The sequence below is a fragment of the Chlamydotis macqueenii genome, chromosome 1, assembly GCF_036417535.1.
Source record: "Chlamydotis macqueenii isolate bChlMac1 chromosome 1, bChlMac1.mat, whole genome shotgun sequence".
In the NCBI taxonomy this organism is placed as follows: domain Eukaryota; kingdom Metazoa; phylum Chordata; class Aves; order Otidiformes; family Otididae; genus Chlamydotis; species Chlamydotis macqueenii.
Window position 1 is genome coordinate 53,977,469 of NC_141556.1, and position 23,515 is coordinate 54,000,983.

General features: G+C 44.4%; 1 protein-coding gene across 1 annotated transcript in view; it reads right to left on the reverse strand.

Moving 5' to 3' along the window:
• Positions 1 to 23,515, reverse strand: part of GRIN2B (glutamate ionotropic receptor NMDA type subunit 2B) — a 205,278-nt gene that overhangs the window by 59,457 nt on the left and 122,306 nt on the right. Inside the window, exon 4 of the mRNA XM_086740101.1 lies at positions 18,505 to 18,619. Within this exon, the coding sequence (XP_086596227.1) occupies positions 18,505 to 18,619 (115 nt within the window). The remainder of the gene's footprint in view (positions 1 to 18,504; positions 18,620 to 23,515) is intronic.

Here is a 23,515-nt window from a genome sequence, read left to right on the forward strand (position 1 = left end):
AATCTTTCATTAAAAAAACGCTGCTGCAAAACATGTCATGAGCAAAGAACACTTGCCCGAGGCCACAGGTCAGAAGTTCATTGATACTCAGCATGGCTTCCCGACAAAGAATTACAAAATGTCAAGATTTTCCTTTTCTCAAGCAAATAAATTTGCTGGGAATGGGGGTACAGAAGAAATTTTCATTCTTGACGGATTGAACTCGAACTGATTTATCCCAGAAATATGCCCCTTTGTAAACTATATTGTCAAAAGATTGAGGATGGAAATCAAAGTAAATAACATTTTATCTCCTTCAGGTGGATTTAGAAAAAGGATCATCACAGAAAGTTTTAGTGAACTACATCAAAACAGTTTAGGGATTTCTTCTGGATGTGGCAAACTGCAAGAGATAAGGGACATCGTTGTGAGCTCTGGTCCAAACTCTTCTTCCATAGCCATGGCTACACAACTGCAAGTATCTCCAGATGACCATAATATAAACGGGAAGGAAACTGCTGTCTCCACAGCATGAAGCACTCCTTTCAACAAGTGCTGATAAAAACAGTCTGTGTAGATCAGTCCATCCACAAGCCAGAAGGTTCCTCTTTCTGCAGCTGCACCAGTAGAGAGAGGAAACTTAACCTCAAGCAAGGGCTTGAGGAGCTCCCCAGGCAGCTGAGCTGCTCCTCCCTTATAAATCAAGTCCCATTTCCTGGAACTTCTCCTGGTACAAGCTATCCACAGCCTATGAGCCATCTCGCTAAGGAAATTAGAGGCATTGCTCTAACGTAGATGAATGCCTCTTTTTCTGATCGATTCTCTCTCTTTTGACTTCTTGATTAACAAAGGAGTCAACAAATCCCTCAGCTTTGATCTATCTCTTCCTACATTCCACATTTCACTGTTCCCTACTTTCCTGCACCCCCTCCAGTCAATGTGTATGTCCCCTGTTCACTGCCCTGCCTCCCATTCCTTAGCATTTCTGGTGCTCGCTGTGTGTAAGAGAGAAGTCCTGTGAGAACACTTTCACCAGAAGAGAAGCCAGAGAAAGAAGGACAAATAGTTTATTAGCCAACAAGGAGGCTCCAGGCACCACAGACGTAAGATTTGCCAAACCTCATAAGATCATTGGTTTTATTTATTTCCCACTCTGTATTATGTATTATTTCAATCTCTCCAAGTGCAATAGCAATAAAATTGAAAAACATCCGAGGAAACACTTCCAATTAACACAAGGTCAGAAAATGACATTAGAGACCTCCACGGCCCATAAAGAAGAAATACACCCAACACCTCCCTATACTGCTATTCTCCTCAGAAGCGGTCTCAGCTAACAGGAAGGCAATGCTACTTGTCTTAAAGGTCAGCAACCTTCGTCTGCGTTTTACCAAGGGCATGGAAGAAAGTATCAGTATCTAGCACCCTGTGTCAGGATCACACCACTAGTAAACTACATGTACAAAACTACAGATTTTTAGCTCAATTAAGCTAGCTAATTTCAATTCAGGCTGAAGCATAAAGCTACAAAATACTCCAGATACAAAGCCACAAAGGGCTCTGAAGAACAAATTAGGTACCTTCAGCTGCACCAGAAATACAAAAGAAGGTAGGCCCACCACTGAAAAAGAGATGTACTGTAGGGTCAATGCACGAGCATTATTCAATGAAATGGCTTAACCTCACTATGACTTCAGCACAGGCTCCTGTACAGTGCTCCGTGCCATCCGGGAGCAAAAGGGCAGCAAGAAGGGCAAAAAACACAACAAGTAAAATCAAAATAAAGATGTTTTTATACAGCTAGGGTGCTATTTCTTATCCACATGTCCAAGACAAAATAGATGGGACACCCTAGCAGCTGGAGGTCAGCCATCCAGGCTCCTTTCATAGGCAAACTGGAACCTTGTCTAGTTTGTCTAGGGCTTTCCTGAGCCCTTGTGTAGATAAGAAATTACCTCAAACTACCCTGCAGCTGAAGAACAGAGGTGTGTGTCTGACTCAGCGACTGAATCCTGGTTATTACAACCTTCACCTCCTATCTGTTCCCAAACCTAGGATGAAACAGGTGAAGAAAATCAGAGATCTTCAGATCTGCTTCTGCACAGGCAACTCAGCAACCACTTTTTCCTGCAAGGAAGCCCTCTGGCAGGAGCACATCTACTTTGAAAAATAGCTGTTTGCAGTATCTCTTAGAGTTGTTCACAGAAGGCTGGTAACCTGTCTCCTCCTCTTTCTACAGAGGTCAAGGTGATGTCAGGAAATCACTGAAGCCAGTTCCAGTTTCCAGGGCTGTTGGTATTATGCTGTAGGTAGACAGTTGACTGACCACGTGGCAGTATTCAGATCACTGCTCTGCAAAGTGCTTCAGAAGCAGATGACCAGTAACAGCAAAATTCTAAGCAGAAATAACCTTGACTTAGTCTCTCCTCCAAAATACAAGTTTGTAATCAAGGATGCAGTCAATCTGCTTTCAACACAGATCTCATGAGAGTTATTTATTTGAACCCTTCCTGTGCCTTATACCTTTTCTTGGCTATCTTCATATTCTGGCTTTGCTGATCTTTGCACCACTATTATGCCCAGCACTGTTCGGAGAGACAATGTTGGAAAAGCCTGAAAATGTTTCCTGGGCATGCACATCTCACATGAAGAACCAGGCAAGGACTTCTGTACCAATCCACCAGAGGACAAAGATGGTGCTCAGGCCCCAGAAGGAGGGGCTGTGTCAAGAACTGCAGTATCAGTTTTACAGCACCAGTATAATTCAGAGTAGTCCAGTTTGCAGGAACAGAGAAGCTTCTGGAGTGAGGGAAGTGGGAGAGGGTGCAAGGTAGCAAGGAAAATACACAAGCTTCACATGACACTATAGAGGATGGTGTCTAGGTGGCCTGTCAGAGAGGACTTTCAAGAACAGAACACCTCATTTTTGCTTTACTCTTTAGAAACCATCTTGCAAAGTTGTGAAATCATCTAAATATTTATCATTAATTCTCATACCTTGCTCCAATAATTTCTGTTTTTCCTGCCACACAGCCATGCCCATGCTCACCATACCATTCATAAACTCTCAATAGGTAAAAAGATTACAGCTTCAGATTTGTCCAGGATCTCAACCTTGAACTGCTAACTATCCCTAGCTGTTTCCTCAGAGATCAAGGTTTGGTTATTCCCTCAGCATCTGCACAGCTTTGCATTTATCATTGCAGAACCTTCTGGAGCAGAGAGAAATGGTAATTTCCTCTGAAGGAGGTACACTGGCTAAGAGGGTGTTCTTTTTTTAATACCAGAATCATCTGTTTTGTGTTTCTGCCTTCCTGAAACACACAGAAATATCCATTGGAATATAAAGGAGAGGAGGTCCCTGACATTGCTTTTTTTGCTGAAAATTTCAAAATAATATTAAAAAATTTGAGAACAAAGAACCAAAATCAATTTGTACCTGTTTGTACCAATAAAAGACTCTGGAGTTTCTCTTTTCAAACTTCTCAGCCTTCTCACAAAAAGTTGGAGTGTCTCAAGGAAAACAAGCACCTCATATGAAAAATATATTTTAATTTAGGTACTAGTTTTACACTAAAAAAAAACTTTCAGAGGATTTTCTGCAAGTTAACTCAATATGAGTTGCTTTTGGGCAGAGTCACTCAAATAGGTATGTTTGTATACGTAGGCCTCTTTCCCAAGGCCTACACTTAAGTACTGTAACACATCAGCATCAACAGCTCTTCAGCTTAGATGTCACTGAGACAACCCTGATGAGCATGATAGACAAATGAGTCTTAACTAGTGCTTCTTCCAAGACAACAGTTACATTTTCATAATACGAATATCTTCATTATATCCCTTTTGGTACATTTTTCTAAATGAAATTATACTAAGAGCTTATCTTCAGGGGACAATTTACCAGCACAAGCTAGATCAATTGACAAGTCCTCAGCCTGAAGTCTCTCGTTGACCTTCCATCATCACTTTCTAAAACCTCCACTGCCTTTCACTTCACCTCTGCACAGCTATAATTGTCTCAGAGCCAGCAACTGAGGTGGGACACAGCCCAAGGGCAGAAAGGTAACATGCAACATCTCAGGGACTTGAGACATAGGCTACATCTTCACCTTGCATCCTTGTCTATCCACTGCGAGCCTGGCTGCATTGCAGGCCAAATCAAATAGCAGTGCCCTATAATATCCTTCTGCTATTGAGCTCTACAGAAAAGTTCAACATTCGTCAAGACTCCCTCTCCTGAGTGCTTCCACTCTGACACCAGAACCAACATCCAATGTCCTCAAATTCTATTTTTTCCCACTACTTCCCAGTTCTGCCCTCTGTGGTTCTCACTATGCCCCTTCACATGTGCCACTTAGTCTCTGAGGGCTTCTTCTCAACCGTGTTCTGACCTCCACATGAGTCCTCCTACTTGGCCCTCGAGCCTCTTTCAAGGCCCCTCTGGTGGTACCGTCTCCACTGCAGCAGCCCCCAGGGAATGTGTTCACTTCTTGGGGGACAGGTCAGCACTGCAGCTGTCTCTGTGCTGCCAGGAGGAGTCTTGGCTGTGGACGCACACAGCCTATGCAGGACCTCTGGACTGCAGTGCCAACAGAGCGACAGCACTTCTGAAGCAGAGAGGAGACCTTGCTGGGATCCAGACTTGTCCTCACTTGAGCCTGCTGAGGTTGGTCTTTGCAGACTCCCTCTATGAGAGGAAGCAAAGGTGCTTTTGAGCAGGGGTCTGACATTTTGCCACTCTGAATTGCCTCCTGGAGCTATCAGTCTCATCACTAGTCACAGATCCAACCTTATAAATTTTGCCTCCATTTCCCCTGTGGTCTCAAGCTCTGAGCCTGCTCAGCAGAAGCACCCCAGCTGCCAGTGAGGCTTTGGGCTAAGCTTTGTCCTATAAGGCTATGCTCAGAGATCCTGTCTTCCTCAGCTTCCCTCATCATCCTCCATATCCTCCTCCTCCTCCCATAGCCAATGCACAAAAAAGGCAAAGTTCTCCCTTTGTGGAGCAGGACTTGAAAACACCTAATCCTTCACTCGCATTTCCTTCATGTCAGATCCTAATTGAAATCACAGGGGACTTTTTTGTCCCTTACCTACCCTTCTCACTGCCCTCTGTCAGAATTATTCAGTTCTCTGAAGCATTACCAGATATGCCATGTAGGAAAGACATGGCAGAAGAAATTAAATAGTATTGTTAGGTATCTATAATTACCCCAAGTCATTTTTTCCTCAGTACAGCAATTTCAAATCTCTCACAGCACTCTCTTTGGAAACCAGATGTTGACCATGTCAGCTGTGTGCTAAGAATGCATTTTCATGAGTTGCGTTTCTTGAAGTTTGCAAAGCGATGGTGGTGGCAGAGGGGGACACTCCTGGAAAATTCCACCCGCGCAGGCGCAGGGCAGGCAGTGCAGAGACCTACCGGGCTCCTCAGGGTGCAGGAGGCTTCTCAGTCCTCTCCCTCTGTCACGGCACAAACTGAGCCCCCTCCCCTCAAGCAGAAGGCAAGGGAAATTTCTTCCATGCTCCTGTTTGTAGGAGGGCAGACAGGGCGGGTGGGGGGAGAGGGTATCTGGGAGAGAGAGGATTTCCCTCAGGGATGCTGTGCTGCTCACCCTCCAGAGTAACACACAGACAGATATGGAACAATGAAAATAAAAAAAATCAATGCATACCTCTGGTCAGTTCCTCTCCACCTCCCTCCCATTTGGTCTGTCCCATCTCATAGTCAACAGCTGCAGCAACCAGGTTCACAGCATGTTCATTAGGCAACTCTTTGCATCTTCTAAAAGAACACAGTGATCCCTGATATTCAATGTAAATGCACTTCTGCTCTATCTCCTGCCTCCCCATTACTCTTTCATTACACTCATTTGGATTGTTCTAAAGAAGTCTTTTCATTATTGATTCTTCCCCTCAAACACTTGCAGAAAATTATCATACTCCCTATCTGGCAAAAATATATACTTGGGAAAAATCTATCCTCAGCAACCAGGTAAGGGTCCAGTTAAGACACAGCCTACCCAGAGAAAGCAAGTTTTAACTAAAGTTCAAGTAACATTGCACAGTAAACCCTGGGAATACTTCACAGTGTTTATTAGAGACAGGGGACTTCTTAATGGAGAAAGTCCTTAGTGCAGATTTCACTAGACTGTACTCTTTAATCTTTATTTGTAAGACAGTGTCTCCATTAGTCCCAGGCTGGAGCAAGGTGTTTGGTCAATGAGCAGGAAAATATATACACACATAGGACTTATTCTGGGACCAAACACAGGAGACAGAGGATGGCTGAGAACAACTGTTCAAATACAGACACATACAGCTCTCTATAGGTCTGTTCCTCAGCCATCCTGAAAGCCGAGACCTCAAATAGCAGCCAACTGTAAGAAAAGGCCAAGGCTTGAAGCTGGTGGAAACTACAAACAGAGGCTGATCTATACACAGGAGAAGCTCGAGAAAGCAGCTGTCTACAGGTAGCCCCTGTCAGAGGCAGAAAAGCTACAGAAATGAGATGCTGCCATAATCCCAGCAGTCTTTACAAAGCAAACATAATTAAATGCAGCAATACAAAGAACTCTGGCCTCGATGAAAATGAGCACACATCTAAGAAGGAAAGCAAATAGCTTGCACTTCTAAAAAAGAACAGAAGTAAAGCACTGGCCTGAAAGAAGTGACCTGAGCAATCCCGAATTCTTAAAACACCCAGATGATGCTCAGAGCAAACAGTTAAACTCAGCGTGCAGGAGCTGATCTCAGGCAGTAGGCTGCAAAAGAAAGGACTCTTTCTGTTATTCCCAGATCTTCCAGCTTGGATGGTAAGACTGTCGTATGACACTGCTTAGACTGGAAAACTTGCAGCACGCCTCTGGTGTCCAGTGCATATAAGCTGATTTACCAGCAAACACGATTTCTTCTCAAAAACCACAGGATTACATAATGCCAGGGTGGATCTACTGGGAGAACAAAAGGATGCGCAGCACCTATTAGCATTAGCGTTGCAGAGTGCATCCTGTGTTATGTGGCGGGTGGCAAGCTGCCCTGCTGCACCGTTTCCCCAGTCTTGTAAGGGCTGGTCCCACATGCTCCAACACTGACCAAAATGATGTTCTGATTAAGCTGTGCAAAAAATTCTTTTTCAAAGCAAGGTCTGAACAGTACAGGAAAAAGAAATAAATAAGGTGTTGCTTCAATCAAAACTCAGGCTTGTTTGCTTTTTTGAGTTTTCAACTAATCAAACGCATCCATTCAACATACACACAAAAAATCATGTTCTTTATCAGACATGATTAATAAAAGTGATGGAAATTTGGATCCAAACAAACATCCATAAAGACACTTTGAGTACTTACTGGTGAAGGAGTTTGAATTAAAAAAAGAAAAAAATAAATTTTAAAAAATCCCTGTCCCAAGGGTTAGACCTCTCTCCTAAGTGGTGATGGAGATTGCAGTTTAAAACTCCATTCTGAGTCAGGCAGAAGGGAGTTGAATGCAGTTTTCCCATTGCCTAGGAGTCTGTCCTCACCGTCTGGCTAATGAGGCTCTGGGATCTGGGGGAAGATGCTGCCATTTCCTCCTCCACGTCGCCTCTGTGAATGGTATCTAAAGGCTTTTGCGAGTCTACATGAAAACACCAAAATGTCAGTTTTCATTTACAGCAATGAAACTTCAAAATAAATCCTCCATATCTGACCAAAATTAATGAATAATTTCATTTATCCCAAACTGTGTTTTTTCACAGACTCATTTCTTCCTCGCATCACATATCTGAGGCTCCGGCATTATCGTCTAGAAAGGGAAGGACACGGGCCTTATCACTCCTGATCTTTAATCACCTGTGTCATTTTCCCCAAAAACAGACTTTGGTGACAAAACTGGCCAGAGCCCAATTAAAAATTCCTCACCTCCTTCTGTTTGAGACTCTTCTTTCTTACCCTACGTGGCTGTGTAATGTTGTTTTGCATCATTAAACAGTCTAACCCCATTCCACCACATGAGCGGCTGAATGTTACTCAGAGTGAAATGTTGCCTGTATGTTAATTTTGCAAAGTGCTTAGGATCCTTCTGGAAGGAAGGAACAATAGAAATGTAAGTCATTATCACATACAGGAACCGAGGAAATAAACCTAGGGGAAACAAACGCCAGAAACTGTCACACAAAATGCAGACCAAGTCGAAAGCTTAAACAGGAACAAGAAAAAGGCTGTCAAACAATATTCCAGGCTTGGCATGGTGGGAGACATTGCAGAATGCAGCTAGCCTGACAAAAGGACATTAAATAAGCCTGGCTTATTTAGTCAGTCAGCCTACTGACTCAGCAGAAGATAGCACAACCCCCAGCACAGTTTAGAAATAAACTCAGGTCAGTAAATGCCAGAGCCTTTGACGAGGAAGAAAGGCCAAAGGATAGTGACAGAAATTCAGACACCACTACAAGGCAACGAAAGAGTGAGTGCCGGGATCTAATGTTACCAAAGGCAGTCTGAAAAAAATTACAGACTCGAGGAAAACACAGTTCAGGCAGAGGGAAAACAAACGATGCTGAACATATTGTACACTCAAATCGATGACACTAAACGCATGCCAGAGTTCATGAGCACTGAGAGTAACTCAAGCACACAGTAGTTCCAGTGATAACCACAGTTCTAACACTGAGATACCTTTGAAAAGCAGCAAAGAAGTTAACACATAACAGTGTGAAGGAAAACGCAGGGGAAAAGACTGACCTGGTCTAGTAAAAGTATGACCAAGATGCAGGTCAGCATCAAGTCAAGTCAATGACACACAGTCAGGATTCAAACCAAAAGCAAGGACTATGTGAGAACCAAGCACAGGAACGCTGGCCAGACCCAACACCAGAAGAGAGAAACCAAGTCAAAGACACAGCAAACAAGCTCTTCCTTACTGAATAGAAGTCTCAGCAACTTCATATTAAGAAAAAAATATTTCAAACGCATCCAGAAGAAAATGTGGCCAGACTTCTAGTCCAGGAAAAGCAAACTGCCAAAACCCTAGCTAGAAAAAAAAATGGAGTACAGGAGGAGGAAGAGAAAGAAAAACAAAACCAAAAGAAAAAGGTAAAAGAAAGAAAAATTAAGGGTTCTATGAATATGCACATGAGGGCACAGCAGCACCTCCCTTCTCTCAAGCCCCATGGAAGGAAAACAGAGCCTCCAGTTACTAACATTCAGGAAATGTAAAAATAGAAAAAGTAAAGTATTCACAGACCAAGCAAAGACATTGTCAACATGAGACAGAGCCTCAAGCAAACGCAACCGAACAGATGAAAACACACCCTCAGGCACCAGGGCCACATTCACTCGCTGTGAGCCTCCTTCAGCAGAAGCTATGCTAGCACTTTCTCCAGATTCAGTTTGGTTGGCTGCTTCTTCTCTGCCCTCATCTCTTAATGAATTTCAAATCTTAAAGCTGCCAAAATTCCCATGCTTTCCTCAACTGTCTTTTCATTGCATAGTCTGGCCACCAAAAGCAACAGGAAATGAACTGCCTCTTCCAGTGGCACTGAGGCAGTCCATGTGGTTTCTGGCTGCTACAGACTCATTGAAGTGATTTCTGGAATGTGGCTGGGGACAAAGCAAGGGAAAGTGAAGTCTGCTGTGCTGTGTATCCACCCGGTCTTGTAGGGGACACAACCTGCCCATGTTAATCCTGAGCGGAGTACAGCTGGAGCAATTCTGCTGGGCTGATAAATAGTCAGTTCACTCATAAGTGGATTTTAGGGAAAAAGTCATTCTTGTGCTCCGATTGAAATGAGAGAAGAGTTTTGGCCTGAAGAGAGGGCAAGGGAGGGGATTCTTAGAATGTCAGCATATATCACTTAGACTTTTCACAGTGACACACTTTGTTTAAAAATGGCAATGCACAAAATGAAAGCTTTTGAAAATTTCATTTTCACATAATATTTTTCTATCAAAACTGCTCTATGTTACAAAATGGGTTTACTACATTTAAATTACCTGGTTTGGTTTGTTTTTTTTTTTTTGGGTGAGAAAACCATTTTGCGTGCACTCAAAAAGAACTATGAATTTGTTTTCATTCACCAAAAAACACAAACCAACAGCTATGCTTCTTTCTTTCGTTTCTAACCAAATCAAACTCCTCTCCCTGTTTTTTTTTAAGGATGTTGTGGAGTGATCAGGGATGATAGGATGGATTCTTGATACTATGTTGGATAAAAATATTTAATTACTATATTCATGGTTGAAAGCTGGTCTTCTTGCAGCAGCTCAGCTATCACCTGTATTAAGATATGGATGTTTATGGTCAACATGCTGGCATAACACATTCCCACAATCAATGAAATGCTCATGATGAAAGGGACACAGATACCCAGCAGTATCTGACGTGCCACAGAAACCTCCAAGTTGGTGGCACGCAGGAGGGTTTTTGACCAGAAGCAATGTGGCTGTGGCACCAGCGCACCAGCCCTGCACAGAGAGATGGTACTGCATCATGAGATGTAGCCTCCCCACAGGTTTGGTTGGTTCTCTGTGAAGTTATGCTTTATCCCCTTGGATTTTAAAAAGACTGGAAATTTTTCAGAAGCACTGGGTATTTTTGAGTTTTTGCACCTTCTCGCCACAGCTCTCCAAGCATGCAAAAGCACCTTTACTACTTTTTCCTATCAGCCCTTCATGCTTTTGATGAGGCCCCCAAAGGCTTGCACAAAACCCGTTATAATTCTCTGCTGCCTATCAAAGCCCTCAGAAGAGTTAGGCAGTTGGTGTGCAAAGCCTGCTGCCTACCATGCTGACTAATGTTGTCTGATTGTTCCCTTGTACTCCCCCGTTGGTCCATCTGTACCCATCTGCTGCCTTTTGTCTTCTAATTAAAGTGTAACCACTTTGGGGTAGGAGCCACCTTTCTGGTTAGCGTTCACACAGCTCCCTGCAGCGCAAAGTCCCAAGTCCATAACTGGGTGCTGGGGACAGCAATGACGACACGTAAAAGGTGACTGCATATACATGTGGCAAGGGGAATGGTGACCTCCGTCGCTGTGTGGCACGGGCGAGTCAGCTGCAAGAAAGCCCCAGACTAGAGCTCTCATCCAGAACGCAGCCAAGGCAAGAGCAGTCTTCTCCATGGTTGGATGGTGTTACCACATTAGTACACTGGGCACAGTCCTCAGGGTTACCCTTCCAAGGAATCAGGCTGGCAATCCCAGTGAAGGTCAGATGGCTACTATCACCCTCATCAGCTACACCAGCACAGAAATGGTAGGAAGCATTCTAACTATGGCCTGGGCTTAATAAAGATCTCCAGATTTTCCAATATCTGATTTGCATTAGAGGACAAGGTCTCTCCAAGAAGCTGTCACTGTTTCAATGTAAGAATTCCCTCCGGTAGTCAAGGAGTAGGGCCTGGTGGAGAAGAGCCAGGATATTTTTCTGCAGGCTCATGAATCATACAAATACACTCAAAAATTCAAGCAAACAAAGTCAGGAACTGCTTCAGCAAGAGGCAAAGACAGCAAACAGCTTATACTGACATAATATGCGGTGGTTAGGAGGAGACACCTAGCTAGTGTCCTCTCTGGTCAAAGAGATGGACTAGCTCATTACTGCAGGATGCAGTAATCTAATCTAATGGTCTGATACGATCAGTCAGCAAAGATACCATTTGATCAGCATGTCCACAAGATTTATGTAGGAGGCTTTTTTCAGAAAGATCATTCCGTTTATCGCCTAATAAGGAAAGCTTTGTGTGGCACTTGCATCTGCCCTTCTCCTTAGGAGCCAGTGTAAGATTGGCATGGCCATAATTAGCCACAAATACATCCTGGACAACTATGAGAAGCCAGGCCAAATGCTGACAGTGGATGCAGCATAGGTGCACAAATAAAGCCATCTGGTTGTCTGATTGAATCAGGGTCATCAACAGAGCCATCAGATGCGACCTAGATCAGGTATCTAAGGGACACTCACTTGGGAGTGTGGTATCCATAAAATATGTATTCTTTGATGCAACTCTCCTGTCTAATGAGAAGCAAGGGATTCAGGAAATTACGGTCCCTTAGAGAAATGTCCAGAAAGAACTCTTTACAAATAAAGGGGAAATGCATTTACAGACTCGCATTCTAATTTCAGACATATGTGCTTAAATCCAGAACAGTTCATCTGCCCTAGGTGAAGCTATATCCTTCTAAAAACTGGTTCTATGGGAACAGAATCAGTCACTAACTCTGAGTAGGTTTAAACAAACTCCTATGCCATTTCTCCTCAGGGACAATGAGTCATAAATCCCCATGTACAAAGGGAAATTAGCAAAACAAGACTGATTGGCAAAAACAATTCAATCTTGTCTCACCACAAAAGGAGTCAGTGGGATAAAAAACATTTCCTCTCTGAAGTCCCTGGACATGCTGTCAAGATGCCAGAACTCCACACACAGAGCAGAACCTGACCAGAGGCAATACCTTCCACTTCAGAGAGGCAAGCATACCTGTGCATGCATGTATAAGTGATCAGCAAGGCTTGCTCCAGTGGGCACCAGACAACACAAGGAGGAAACTGTCTCGAACAATCTAGTCATCTTTCCAAAGGCAGAGGAGGGCCTTCAGAGAAGATGCTTGGATTTGTACAGCTGCAGATTTCACCTCACAATCCTACATTCTTGTTTCTTTCTTATTTTTAAAGAGGCTTCTTCAGAAAATTGAATAAATAAAGAAATCTAAATTCTTCCTTCTGCTAGGAAACATAACAGGTACATGATTCATATTGGTTTCTTATGGAGTAGCCAGTACCACACAGATCCTTACTAAAAGCCAAGAATACTGATTGGATTTTCAGTCCTCTTCTCCTCTCCCCTGTTATTTCTGCCACTGGGACACTGAAGCACACAAAGAAATGACAAGCGAATATTTCTTTTAATACCTAGAAAGACTTGAGACCAGGCCTGAAGGCTGCATCATTATCAAAAGATACAGATACACTGAAGATACCTCTTCAGTGTCTCTGTGGTGTTCATCAGCCCTCCAAAGCTGCAGACTGCAGGAGGTGACAAGTGCCTCCATAAGGGCTTTTGTTTGCAGCCATCCACAATAGCCTTCATGCGTCAACTCCCTGCTCATACAAAAGATATGTGGTAGAAGCCTGCAGAAATTATGTCCTCACTGGACCAGGCTTGAAGTTTTTGCTGATCAGCTTGTCCATAACCTAATTTTTCTTTCCTATCAAATAAGTGGTCTCTTGTGAGACACTCTTCAGGTTCATCTTGTTCATCTGATCACAGAAATGTAGGCTGGCAGAGAACCATAAGAGATCACTTACTGCATCCATGAGCTCTGAGGCAGGAGAAGATAGATTTAGACCCTGTGCTGTTGGATATTTTTCTATGTGTCCTCCAGCAAATGAGCCTCACCAGCAAACGAGCCCCACCGTGTCTCACCATGCTAACAATTAGACAGCTCCCTACATATCTAACCAGAATCTTTCTACTTGAAAATTTAGCAAAATTTCTTCTTCTTCCTGCTTATTGTGGACATGAAAAGCAGCTGTTCATAATGTCCTTTTTCAACAATGATTTAGATGTTCAAAGATTTATCTTGTTCCCTTTCCTCTTTTTTTAGATTAAACAAATCATATTTTTGCATTTTTCTTTTCTAAATCCTCTTTCCTTTCTGTATCATCTTCCCACATCCCAAGGGAACTTTTCCTGAGCATGGATAGGCATGACACTGCTCTGTCCCAAGCAGGGGAAAGCGTCACACAAGTTCGCTAACCAACCTTATGTGGACTATGATTGAGGATAAACACACCTCTGGAAAGCGCATGCGGCAGAGAGTAATGGGACCATTTTTCACCCTATTTCAGCACTAGGGAGTCCTGGAAGACTACAGTCACTGAGGCAGCTGACAGCATGTCACAGCAAATGGCCTCATTCCCTGGGAGCACTAATGTGTGCAATGGTGTAGGGGAACAGGCTAAGAGCAGCCTGTCCGTGAATTTGCAATCATGGCCACACCGATGGCTAGAGGAAGCAGAACAGATGCTGCTAATTGATTTTCAAGAGTTCAAAAGTCAAACACTGATAATTATAGGAGCAGCAGCAGGCAAACATTTTATCTGCTGAGGGGGGTGAGGGTTGATAGGGTCAGAGGATTAGCACATGCAGCAGGGAGAACGAATCTTTCAGCATAAGTTTCCCATCTGTCCCCCTCTAAGATGGCTTGTAGTGGCACCCTCACCAAACCTATCTCCTGGAGTTTTTCTCGTCCAGCCAGGAGCAGCAGTTACAGAAGCATGTGTGGTAAGAGATGCCCCAGGGAGCTTGCAATCAAAGGGCTCCGTGGGGTGGCATGAGAGATTGCTGTCATGAGCCACATGGAAAGGTGCTCTGGATCCCTAGTGACACACCTAAGGGAAGAGGCAGAGAAGCGCTAGCAAAAGGGAGAGGCTGAGAACAACCTAGTGGTAGAAAACTCACTAGAAATTAAATAAATTTAAAAAAAAGAATCCCAAAGAGGGCCTCAGATATAGTAACATTTGTGCCATCTCCAGGTTTGCTGGGAGAAAGTGAGGCAGCAGATAGGAGGAGCTAGGAGCTGATGGGACAAGACTGCTATGCCCTGCCTCAGCAGGGAAGGTGGATGTGAACAAGAGCTGGAGAAGCAGCACTTGACAGCTCTCACAAAGGGATCAGAAGTAAGTCCTCATCATGTATGGGATTATAGGAAAGCAAAGGAGAAAGGTAATCAGTAAAGTAAAGAAAAAGCCTGGGTGAAAACTCTTCCCACGCAAAATATCACAACCCACAAACACAAAAACCTAGTGTAGTACCAATCCTCTGGCCCACCTTCCGAGACTTCTGGCCCCAGCCCATTACTGCATTGAGGCAAGGCCCTTCATGGGGCTTAAGGGTGGACCTCCCACCACCTCCAACTGCAAACCTGCCCCTCTATGATAAATACAACAAGGGCATCTAGGCACCCAAAACACACCTAGGCTGTCCAGCCAGTGGAGCAAAGAGCTCTACTAAATAGCTAATTAAAAGGTAGTGAGAGAAGGCATGCAGCATTCTGCCCCTGAGGAGCAGAGAACACAGAAGTGAATGAAATGCAGCACATTTGGTTATCACAAGAGGAATCGTTACTCATGGCTACAAGAGCAGAAGAGCTCAGGTTACTGCCCCTTTCCAGAAAGTGGTTGTTCTATGTGTTCCTTCATGATTGTCAGCACTATGAGGCTTCAGTCTGCTGAAGGATGCAGGAGGAGATTTATTATAATCAGAGTCTGGGGACAGCTGTAACTCTTCTGGAAAATTAGTTCCTGTTCTGAAATAATTGGTGAGATTGTAAAGATATTTCTTCCCAAATTAGGATGAAAAATCAAAATCTCAAAAAAATTCACAGACCTGAAATACTGAAACAGTTCAGTCACTGCCTACACCTTTGCTGCTCAGAAAATGGAAGGCTTGGCACCTGTTTTAAGACATTTCTTTATAAATATATGCCCCACCTGTTCTAAAACATTTCTTTATATATATATATACACCCCATGAGACGTACCGCTCACACTCTATTTGCCACCTTTCAAGAGTTAACTGCACCAAACTGTAGAGAGCAGCAAACTGTGTTACTAAATCCAGAGGAGATTAATAAAACTGATCAGAAGACTAGAAAGCACGACTTACCAGGAGAGACTGAATGAATTATTGTTTAATCTACAGCAGAGACGACTGGGAAACAACATGATAGAAGCCTTCAAACATACATAGGGAAGATAAAAAGAGGAAAAGAATGAACAGTCCTCTATGTCCACTAGGGAGATGCCAAATAGTAATGGGCTTAAATTGCAGTCAGGGAAATCTAGGTTAGACATTAGAAAAACCTTCCAGGGTAAGGAAAAAGAAGCCATGGAAGAGATTACCTCAAGATTTCATGGAGTTTCTGGCATCGAAGGACTCTCAGAACAGGTGAGACAAACATCTGTCAGGAGTAATTTCAGTCTGGTTGATGACTCCCTTGAGAACAGGAAGGGACTAAATGACCTCTTGATGTTCCTTCCAGGCATAGTGTCTGATTATGGATAAAAGTGTGCAGCGACATAATTAAAGACTGAGCTACAGTGAATGCACACAAGTGGACTGAATCAGTGTTTCCTATGCAGTCTTTCAACTCTCATTTCCTGCCACCTGAGTGTTTGACTTGGAAACTCTCCTGCGCTTTGAACAGTTTCTTCTATATATTGCCTAGAAGTTGCCAGGACAAAGCACCTTGCTAATTTAGCAAAAATTAGTGAGGATTTGGATGATTTTACACCACAAAGCAATGCACGTACAAAGGTATTGGAACTGTGTGCTAATAATATATGAATAATTTATGGCTTGTATCGTGGGCGCTGCTGTTAAGGGCCAGCACTCTGCTTTGCCCGACTCTCTGCAAACACGGAACAAAATTATGATCTTTGCCACAAAGAGCTGTGTTTCACCCTTACAGTTTAATGTTTACATTTCTGCTGAATGGAGAAAATTAAGAAAAAGAGTATGAGGTTCCAGGTATGAAAGGTATTTTTCTGTGATCAGAGTATGTTGGAGATGACTTCTGCATTTTCCAAGAAGAGTCTGCCAGTGTAAAATTCAAACAGCTCAGAGTTTGGGTATAATAATCTGATCTTCCCACTGAGCGAGACACCCACTTCAAGGTAAAACATTTGTGTTCAGGAAGCACTATGGGTGTTTCATACCACTAATACCATAGTTCATCATAGTCTCATTTCAGTCCAGCCCCAGCTCCTATGAAATGAAGAACTGTTCTGGTTTAATGGATGCCAAGTAGACCCCACAGACAGCAAGGCTCAGGCAAGTCCCAGGTCTAACACCAACACTCCAGCTCACCAGTATCTGTTCCACTAATTGTCTGGTTTATCTGAGAGACCATGCTCTCGGAGACTGAACAACTCCTCTTACCACTAACGGAAGCCCCCGAGCCCTCGGTGAGGGTGTAACAGCATAATGCGTGTGAGAAGAAGCATAAAAACAGGACTGCGTTCAGCTGTGCCTCCCCAGAGCCTGCAAAGCATTCCAGCAACACGTTCCCCACAGCTGGCCCTGCTAATAATCCCTAGCAGGATTCATGCTGCTACTGCCTCATTTTCCTGCTCTGATGATTGAGTTTTCTTCTGTGAGAACAAATGTGATGCCAGCTAGGAACAAATCCTCCTGGATTTTCCCTAGTGGACTTCAGTGAAGCTGTGTGATGGGCAGAGCTTGAGGTGAGGTCTCTGCAGCCTAAGTTTTGCCTGCCCGCTCCCTGAGCAGCCAGCCTGCCTCCAAACACATCCAAGGGTTGACCACACATGCTGATGCCATGCCATACATTTCATCATGCTCCTGTCCCACTGAGACCTCTGCTAACTCTTGCAGACCATACACTCTCATCTGGTCTGCACAATGCCAAGACCATGAGGTAGACAGGTCTTCCTGGAAACCAGACACAAGCTGAGGCCTTTCACTCTCCTCCCAAACTCCTGCAACTACTGAGAAACCTTAGTGCCTGCCAGGCACTAATGTGATGGCCTTTCTGCCTCCTTCAGATGTTGTTCCTCCAGCCCTCTTCTGAATGCACTTCTCCTGACAGCTCACTATTTTGTTCTCATTTCCCCATTAATTTCTTCCTAGCTTTGGCCATGCAGGCCACTTGTAAGTCCATAAGCAGCCAAGGAGAGAGGGCCTTCTCTGCCTGGTGGGGCAAAGGGCATTTTTCAAAGCCATACACATTATCACATCCAGACCGAGCTCTGCTTTATATCTATTGAGTGCTCTGCTGAATTCTCCTTGCTTTTGCTCTGACTTCTCACTCCCATCACTTGTTTGTATCTTATTTTCTTAGCCCTCAAACTACTCCCTCTGCTTCAATTCAAACCCTTTGGGAGTGCTTGCTCTGAGTCTGGACCACCGACATTTATGTGGGAGGTGAAATGAACCAAGCTTTGCACTAACATAGAAATCCACACCATTTCTAAAAAGTGCTTTGGGTTACATGCAAATTATTCAGAAATATGCAAATTTGGATCTTTGAACAGCTCGATATGATCTCACGTACACATCCTACTTTAATGCACCATCTCATTGCAAATGACAGAAGTGGCCAGATATATCAAACACAGTTAACACTGGCATATATTACTAAGTGTGGCTGTAGCTCAGTCACAGTCATTTAGCATACAGAATTTCACAGCTTCCAAGCCATGCAGAGAAATATTTTTTGTCTCTGCCATTGAAACCTGTGGCACAGAGGAGGTCTCTTCTCTGAAAGGCAGGAAAACTTATGTTCAGGGGTTACAGAAGGGAAGCTAATTAATTTTTTATGCATGCTAATGGAAGAATGTAATGGCATCCTGCATGGAGAAGACAGCAGCCTGGGTATTGGAGATACCAGTGGCCCAGGATGCAAGGAGGAGATTGCCAGCCCTTGGTAAGAAGTATAGAAAGGTGGGGGAAATTATTCTGCTGCAGCGTTTCTCCATCCTCCTCTTCCCTGACACAGTTCAAGAATTACTAAACATGTCCTACCCTCTCCCACTTCCTCTCCTTGGTCAGAAGGATGATCACCAGCTTGGGATGCATCTGGTATCCGTCCTCACTGAACGACAAATTTCTGCCTTCAAAGGTGACATTGATCAAGTACCTGCAGAAGAGAGAAAAGAGTGAGGAGAATGTTAACACTTGGGAACTGAACCCAAAACAAGAGTCTGCTCCCCACCCTGTAGCAGTAGGAGCACAGTGCAAACACTGTTATAAAGCTGAGGACAGCAAAGGAAAACCTAAGAGTAAAGGGCTGGGAGAAGCAGGAAAATTACTCCAGGCAAGGCAAGGCAATTGCCCTTGTTTTGTGACTGGGATAGGGAAGTGATGTCCCACATTGGCTCTCAAGGAATTCCTGAAAATACAACAATACAAATACAATAAGAGTCACATGCACACATGTGTGCCCATGATCCTTGATTTCCTCTTATCCCAAAGGGCAGAGGGATCCATAGCAATTATCTATGTAAACACGCTCCACAGCCTACACTTTGCTCCTTTTCCAAAGGGGATTTCAGATGTCATTTGCGGACAGTGATGGCCTACAGGTGAAGCAATGGAGACAGCCTCCCCCCAGCCCAAACATTGAGGCAACGATAAGGGAAGCTGCAGAGAGCAGAGGAAGGAGCAGCACTCCTGCGAGAAAATCCATCCCTACCAAAGCCGGCTTGCGGGGCCCAAAGCAATCCTCTGAAGCAGCTTAGAAATAGGGATAGTGGATGTTGAGATAGTCCACTGAAAGTCCTTTTCCCTAGGGACAGAGTCATGCCTTATACTCAGCAAGATCAAACTAAAGAGTGATCAGCCCTGCAAATCCCTGCAGCCAACGTTAATGATTCTCTTTGTCTGGAAAGGCCGCGTCACTTCTGCACAAGGCATCCCCCTTTGGGGCATCTCATGTCAGTTGCACAAATGGACTATTAAACAGTCCAGGCTTCAATCTTATTTATCCTAAGGCCTCTTCACTCAGCTCTGGCAGTGGGGAAGACCTTTAAGTGGACCGAGATTACAGCTACTCTCATTCAAGGCCTTGCTGCATCGTGAAAGCATGTTAAAGTGGTGTTGCTGTAAATGAGAATCAGGTCTATTGTCTTCTTAACTGTCATGCCATCCAGAATGACACTGTGGGGAAGAGAAGGAGGCAAATACACATTTCACAGTTCAGTGGCTTATATGACATCTCCATGACACTCTGACAGTTTCCCCTGTTCATATATTTCACTTCAATTCACAATCCTGTTGCATGGAGTAGATTTTTCCTTTATACACCTGCTCTGGCACCAGTAGGATCACATCACCATGAGAGGCAGAGGTGACCAAGCTGCCCGCAGGACTAGCCCAGCACTCTGCCCTTCCATGCTTTGCCCGGTTCTTCTATAAATTACACAAGTAACATTTCCATTACAGATGTGAGAGGTTCTCCTGCTTTATTACACCATGACACCAGGAAACATTTCCTGATATTCAGCTTCAGTTTGTCCTTTCTGAACTTGATTTGAACCAATTTCAAGAAAAAAAAGAAAAAAAAAATCTCTTCTTTTAGTGGGTTCATACTTTCCCACTATCCACACACAGAGAACTCCCTGTTAATTTAATGAAAGTATTGGTAACAGGGAAACTTCTTCAAACAAATAAAAAAGCAGGCAATGATTTTAACTTCTTCCTTTTCAAAAACATTTTTGTCCTAACTCCATTAATCAACCAAACTCACTCACTAATTCCCCATTACCAAATGCAATCATCAATTACGTTTACTTTTAAAGGAAATTCCATACTTCCTCCATGTTGTGACCTTCAGGGGATGTGCACAGCGTAGGAAACAGCCTAAGGGAGCCCAGAATGAAACATTTGCAACAGGACAGTCTACAAAAGCAGACTATTGGTTATTTTCCAAAAGCCAGACCTATTCAGCACCCAAACACTGAGAGAACCCCGAAACATCAACTGCATGGAAAATCTTAGCCATGCAATTGTTTGCAATGGTATAAAAGATCCTGACCTATGTGGTCAGGACCACATATGCTCTTTTTCTGTCACTTCTTTCCCAGCTGTTTGTATTGCTCTGGTACTGAGGAATGCCAGACACAGACCATTGCCAGGTATGTGCAACCTACCAGACCTACGTAAGGTTCTGGTGGTGGGAAAGACCTTCCAGTGGACCAAGATTACAGCTACACCCAATTCGTGATTTCTCTGCACTAGCCACCAGCATAAAGACAAAGCAAGGCTCCAAGAAGATAAGGATGCCGCTAGCTTGATGGGAGTTGCAGCTTTATATGTCGGTAGTTAGAAAACAGTGCCAATATCTAATTAAACAAAGAGTAATATTAAACAGTTCTCAGCCCTCTTTCCCCTCCCACCTGAGAATGATGCCACTATAGGAATCTCCCTTGCACAGCGTGACAATGAGAGTTCACAGAAATCAGCAACCGATATGACACAAAAGGGTGTCATTTCCGTTTGTTTTCCACTGGAAAGATTAGAACCACTAATAATAATCAAGGAGGGATCATCAGCTACTCCAGTCCTTGGAGCTGCCTTGAGATTTACACTTAAAGCAGCACTAAAATCCCTCGCTTCTCACCTTAATGACTGAAATTAGTCTCCAAATTTGGCACAATAACTCTTCAGAGGGTTTTCTCTCGAACCCATTAGCAACATGTTTACCAAAGTTTGCAGGAGGAGTGCAGAAGCAGCACCTCCCTTCCAGCTTTCCCTGCACTCTCACGGATCGCGTTGCCTACACAGGGATGCAGGGCGAGAGCAGCACCACAGGCACTGTAGGGCTGGCTCAGGTGCACTGGGCAAGGGGACACCTGCACGACAAAGCACCAGGGCTCCCTGGAAGGCCAAGTCAGCAGCGTGCTGCAAAGCAGCCACACTCCAGGTCTGCCCTCCATTGCTACAGCGGTGAGAGTCATCCCCTTCGGCAGCAGCGCTGCCCTGGTACACCAGCACTACTGCTGCCTGCTCTGGCCAAGGGGGCATTTGTTTCCTCCCTACAGCCTACACACATGCCAGTCCCCAGAAAGGCAACCAGAGGGTCTGGGATATTCTCCCAGCTCAACTACCAGCTGCAACAGAGGCACAAGGTGAGGGCAGAGGGCTGTGCATACAGGTGAAGTAAGACAAGGTGAAACTGTGCCTCTAAAGGGCTTCATCCATGATTCCGTGGATGTTTTGGACTCCAAGATGGAGAAAAAAAGAGAAAGGAGGCAGACACAGGCAATTTAATTTTATTTGCTAGAAACAGCTTTCAGCAAAGAATTTGCTTATGTGGTCATTTCTGGAGCTGCTCGGTGCAAGCACTGAAGGGTCGAGCCCCTCCCCAGCCCGGTGGAGATGCAGTGGCCACAATGTCCAAACTCAGCTAGGTGGAAGCAAAACACATGCAACACTGTGGAAACAGACTGACATTGTGAGCCCCGCGGTACAGTCGAGCAGGCAGGAACGAAGAAGGAAGGGACATGTCCTTGGGTAGAAAGCAAGTCAGACACGGGGCGACTCGACTCCCCATCCTCTGCTCTGACCGTTAGGTAACATCACCCGCCCTAAATGCAAGGCTGACAGCCCTGCAAGCTAATGGAGAGTGTCTCCAAGACTGGTTGGCACAGGAAATAGAGCATTAAAACCACATCAGATGGCCAATTTAGGACTAGCGGAGAGATGATGACATTTTAAATGGTTTCAGCTAGTGATGGGGAAAGCCTGGAGAGGCAAATGTGGCAGAGGGGACTTGAGGGGAGACAGAGAGGGTGCTAAGCACATTTTTATCTGCCCCAGAGACAGCTTTGAAGGAGACGCATTTGAAATCAGCACTAACCACTCCTACTTCTGCCTCCAGTGCCTTGCTGGGAATCAGCTCCTCCTGAAGCTGCTGATTGGGTGGGCAAATTTGGACAATGCCCAGGTTCAGTCCATCGCACTCCCTGCCTCATGCGCGCACACACACACACACGCACACCCCCCTGCACCCTGTCAGTGCTTGTTACACTCCAATGAGACAAGTGGTCTGTTTGAAACAGCATGATTATCCTAATATCGACCGCTTCCCTGAATAAGACAGGCAACATAAATAGAACAACCTCTCCACCATCAGCATCCAGGAGTCATCTCAGCAGCCCAGCACACAAGGGAAAAACAGGGTGTAGGTGGAGAGTGGGGAAGGAAAGGCTATGGGATACCTCAGCTGGAGAAGATTTGCATGGTAAAAGGCAGGTGGAGTTTGATGCAGTATAAGGGGATGGGATGCAGACTATTTGGAAACAAACCGCAGCATGAAATACTGAGGCCAGTTCAGCAGCATAACAGCAGTGAGGCAAAGGTAGTGCAAGGTCTTTACTCCACAGAATCTGCATGGTGAAATAGCCTTTTTCTTTCCCCTAGAGACAGCATTAAAAACCCACCAGCCAGAGGTACCAGCGACAGGCATAGCTGCCTACCCAGACCCACTTCGTGCCCAGGAAAGAGCAAAGACAAATGCATTACTGCATCTCAGCGCACATGCCCACAGCTCCAAACCATGTTCCCTCATCCAGCCCCAGCAAGACTTGCCCAGCTTGGGCTGATGCAAACAGCCTTGGCAGAGTGCACCAGTCCTGCCTTGCAGCAGGTTCTGCCCTCCCCGCACACCTGCGGGGATGGACAAGGATGGACAGACAGAAAAACGTGGGTGGAACAAAGGACAGGGAAAAGTGAGTTTAGGACCAGTTCATTTATCTACAAATGGGAATTCAAGTGGCAAGTGATTGACAAATAAAGGTTTAACTATCACTAACTATGTTCTTAATAGCTTCTGCTCTTATCAGAGAGACAGAAATAGTAGAGATTTTTTTAAAAATGAAAAGACTGCAACTGATCCCTTCAACTTCTGATTTAAACCTCCATTCTCCAAACCCATGGGAAGCTTAAGATAATACAGATATTTTTTTCTCCATACCATTGTTTGACATCTCCATGGCAAGCTTAAGATAATACAGATATTTTTTTCTCCATACCA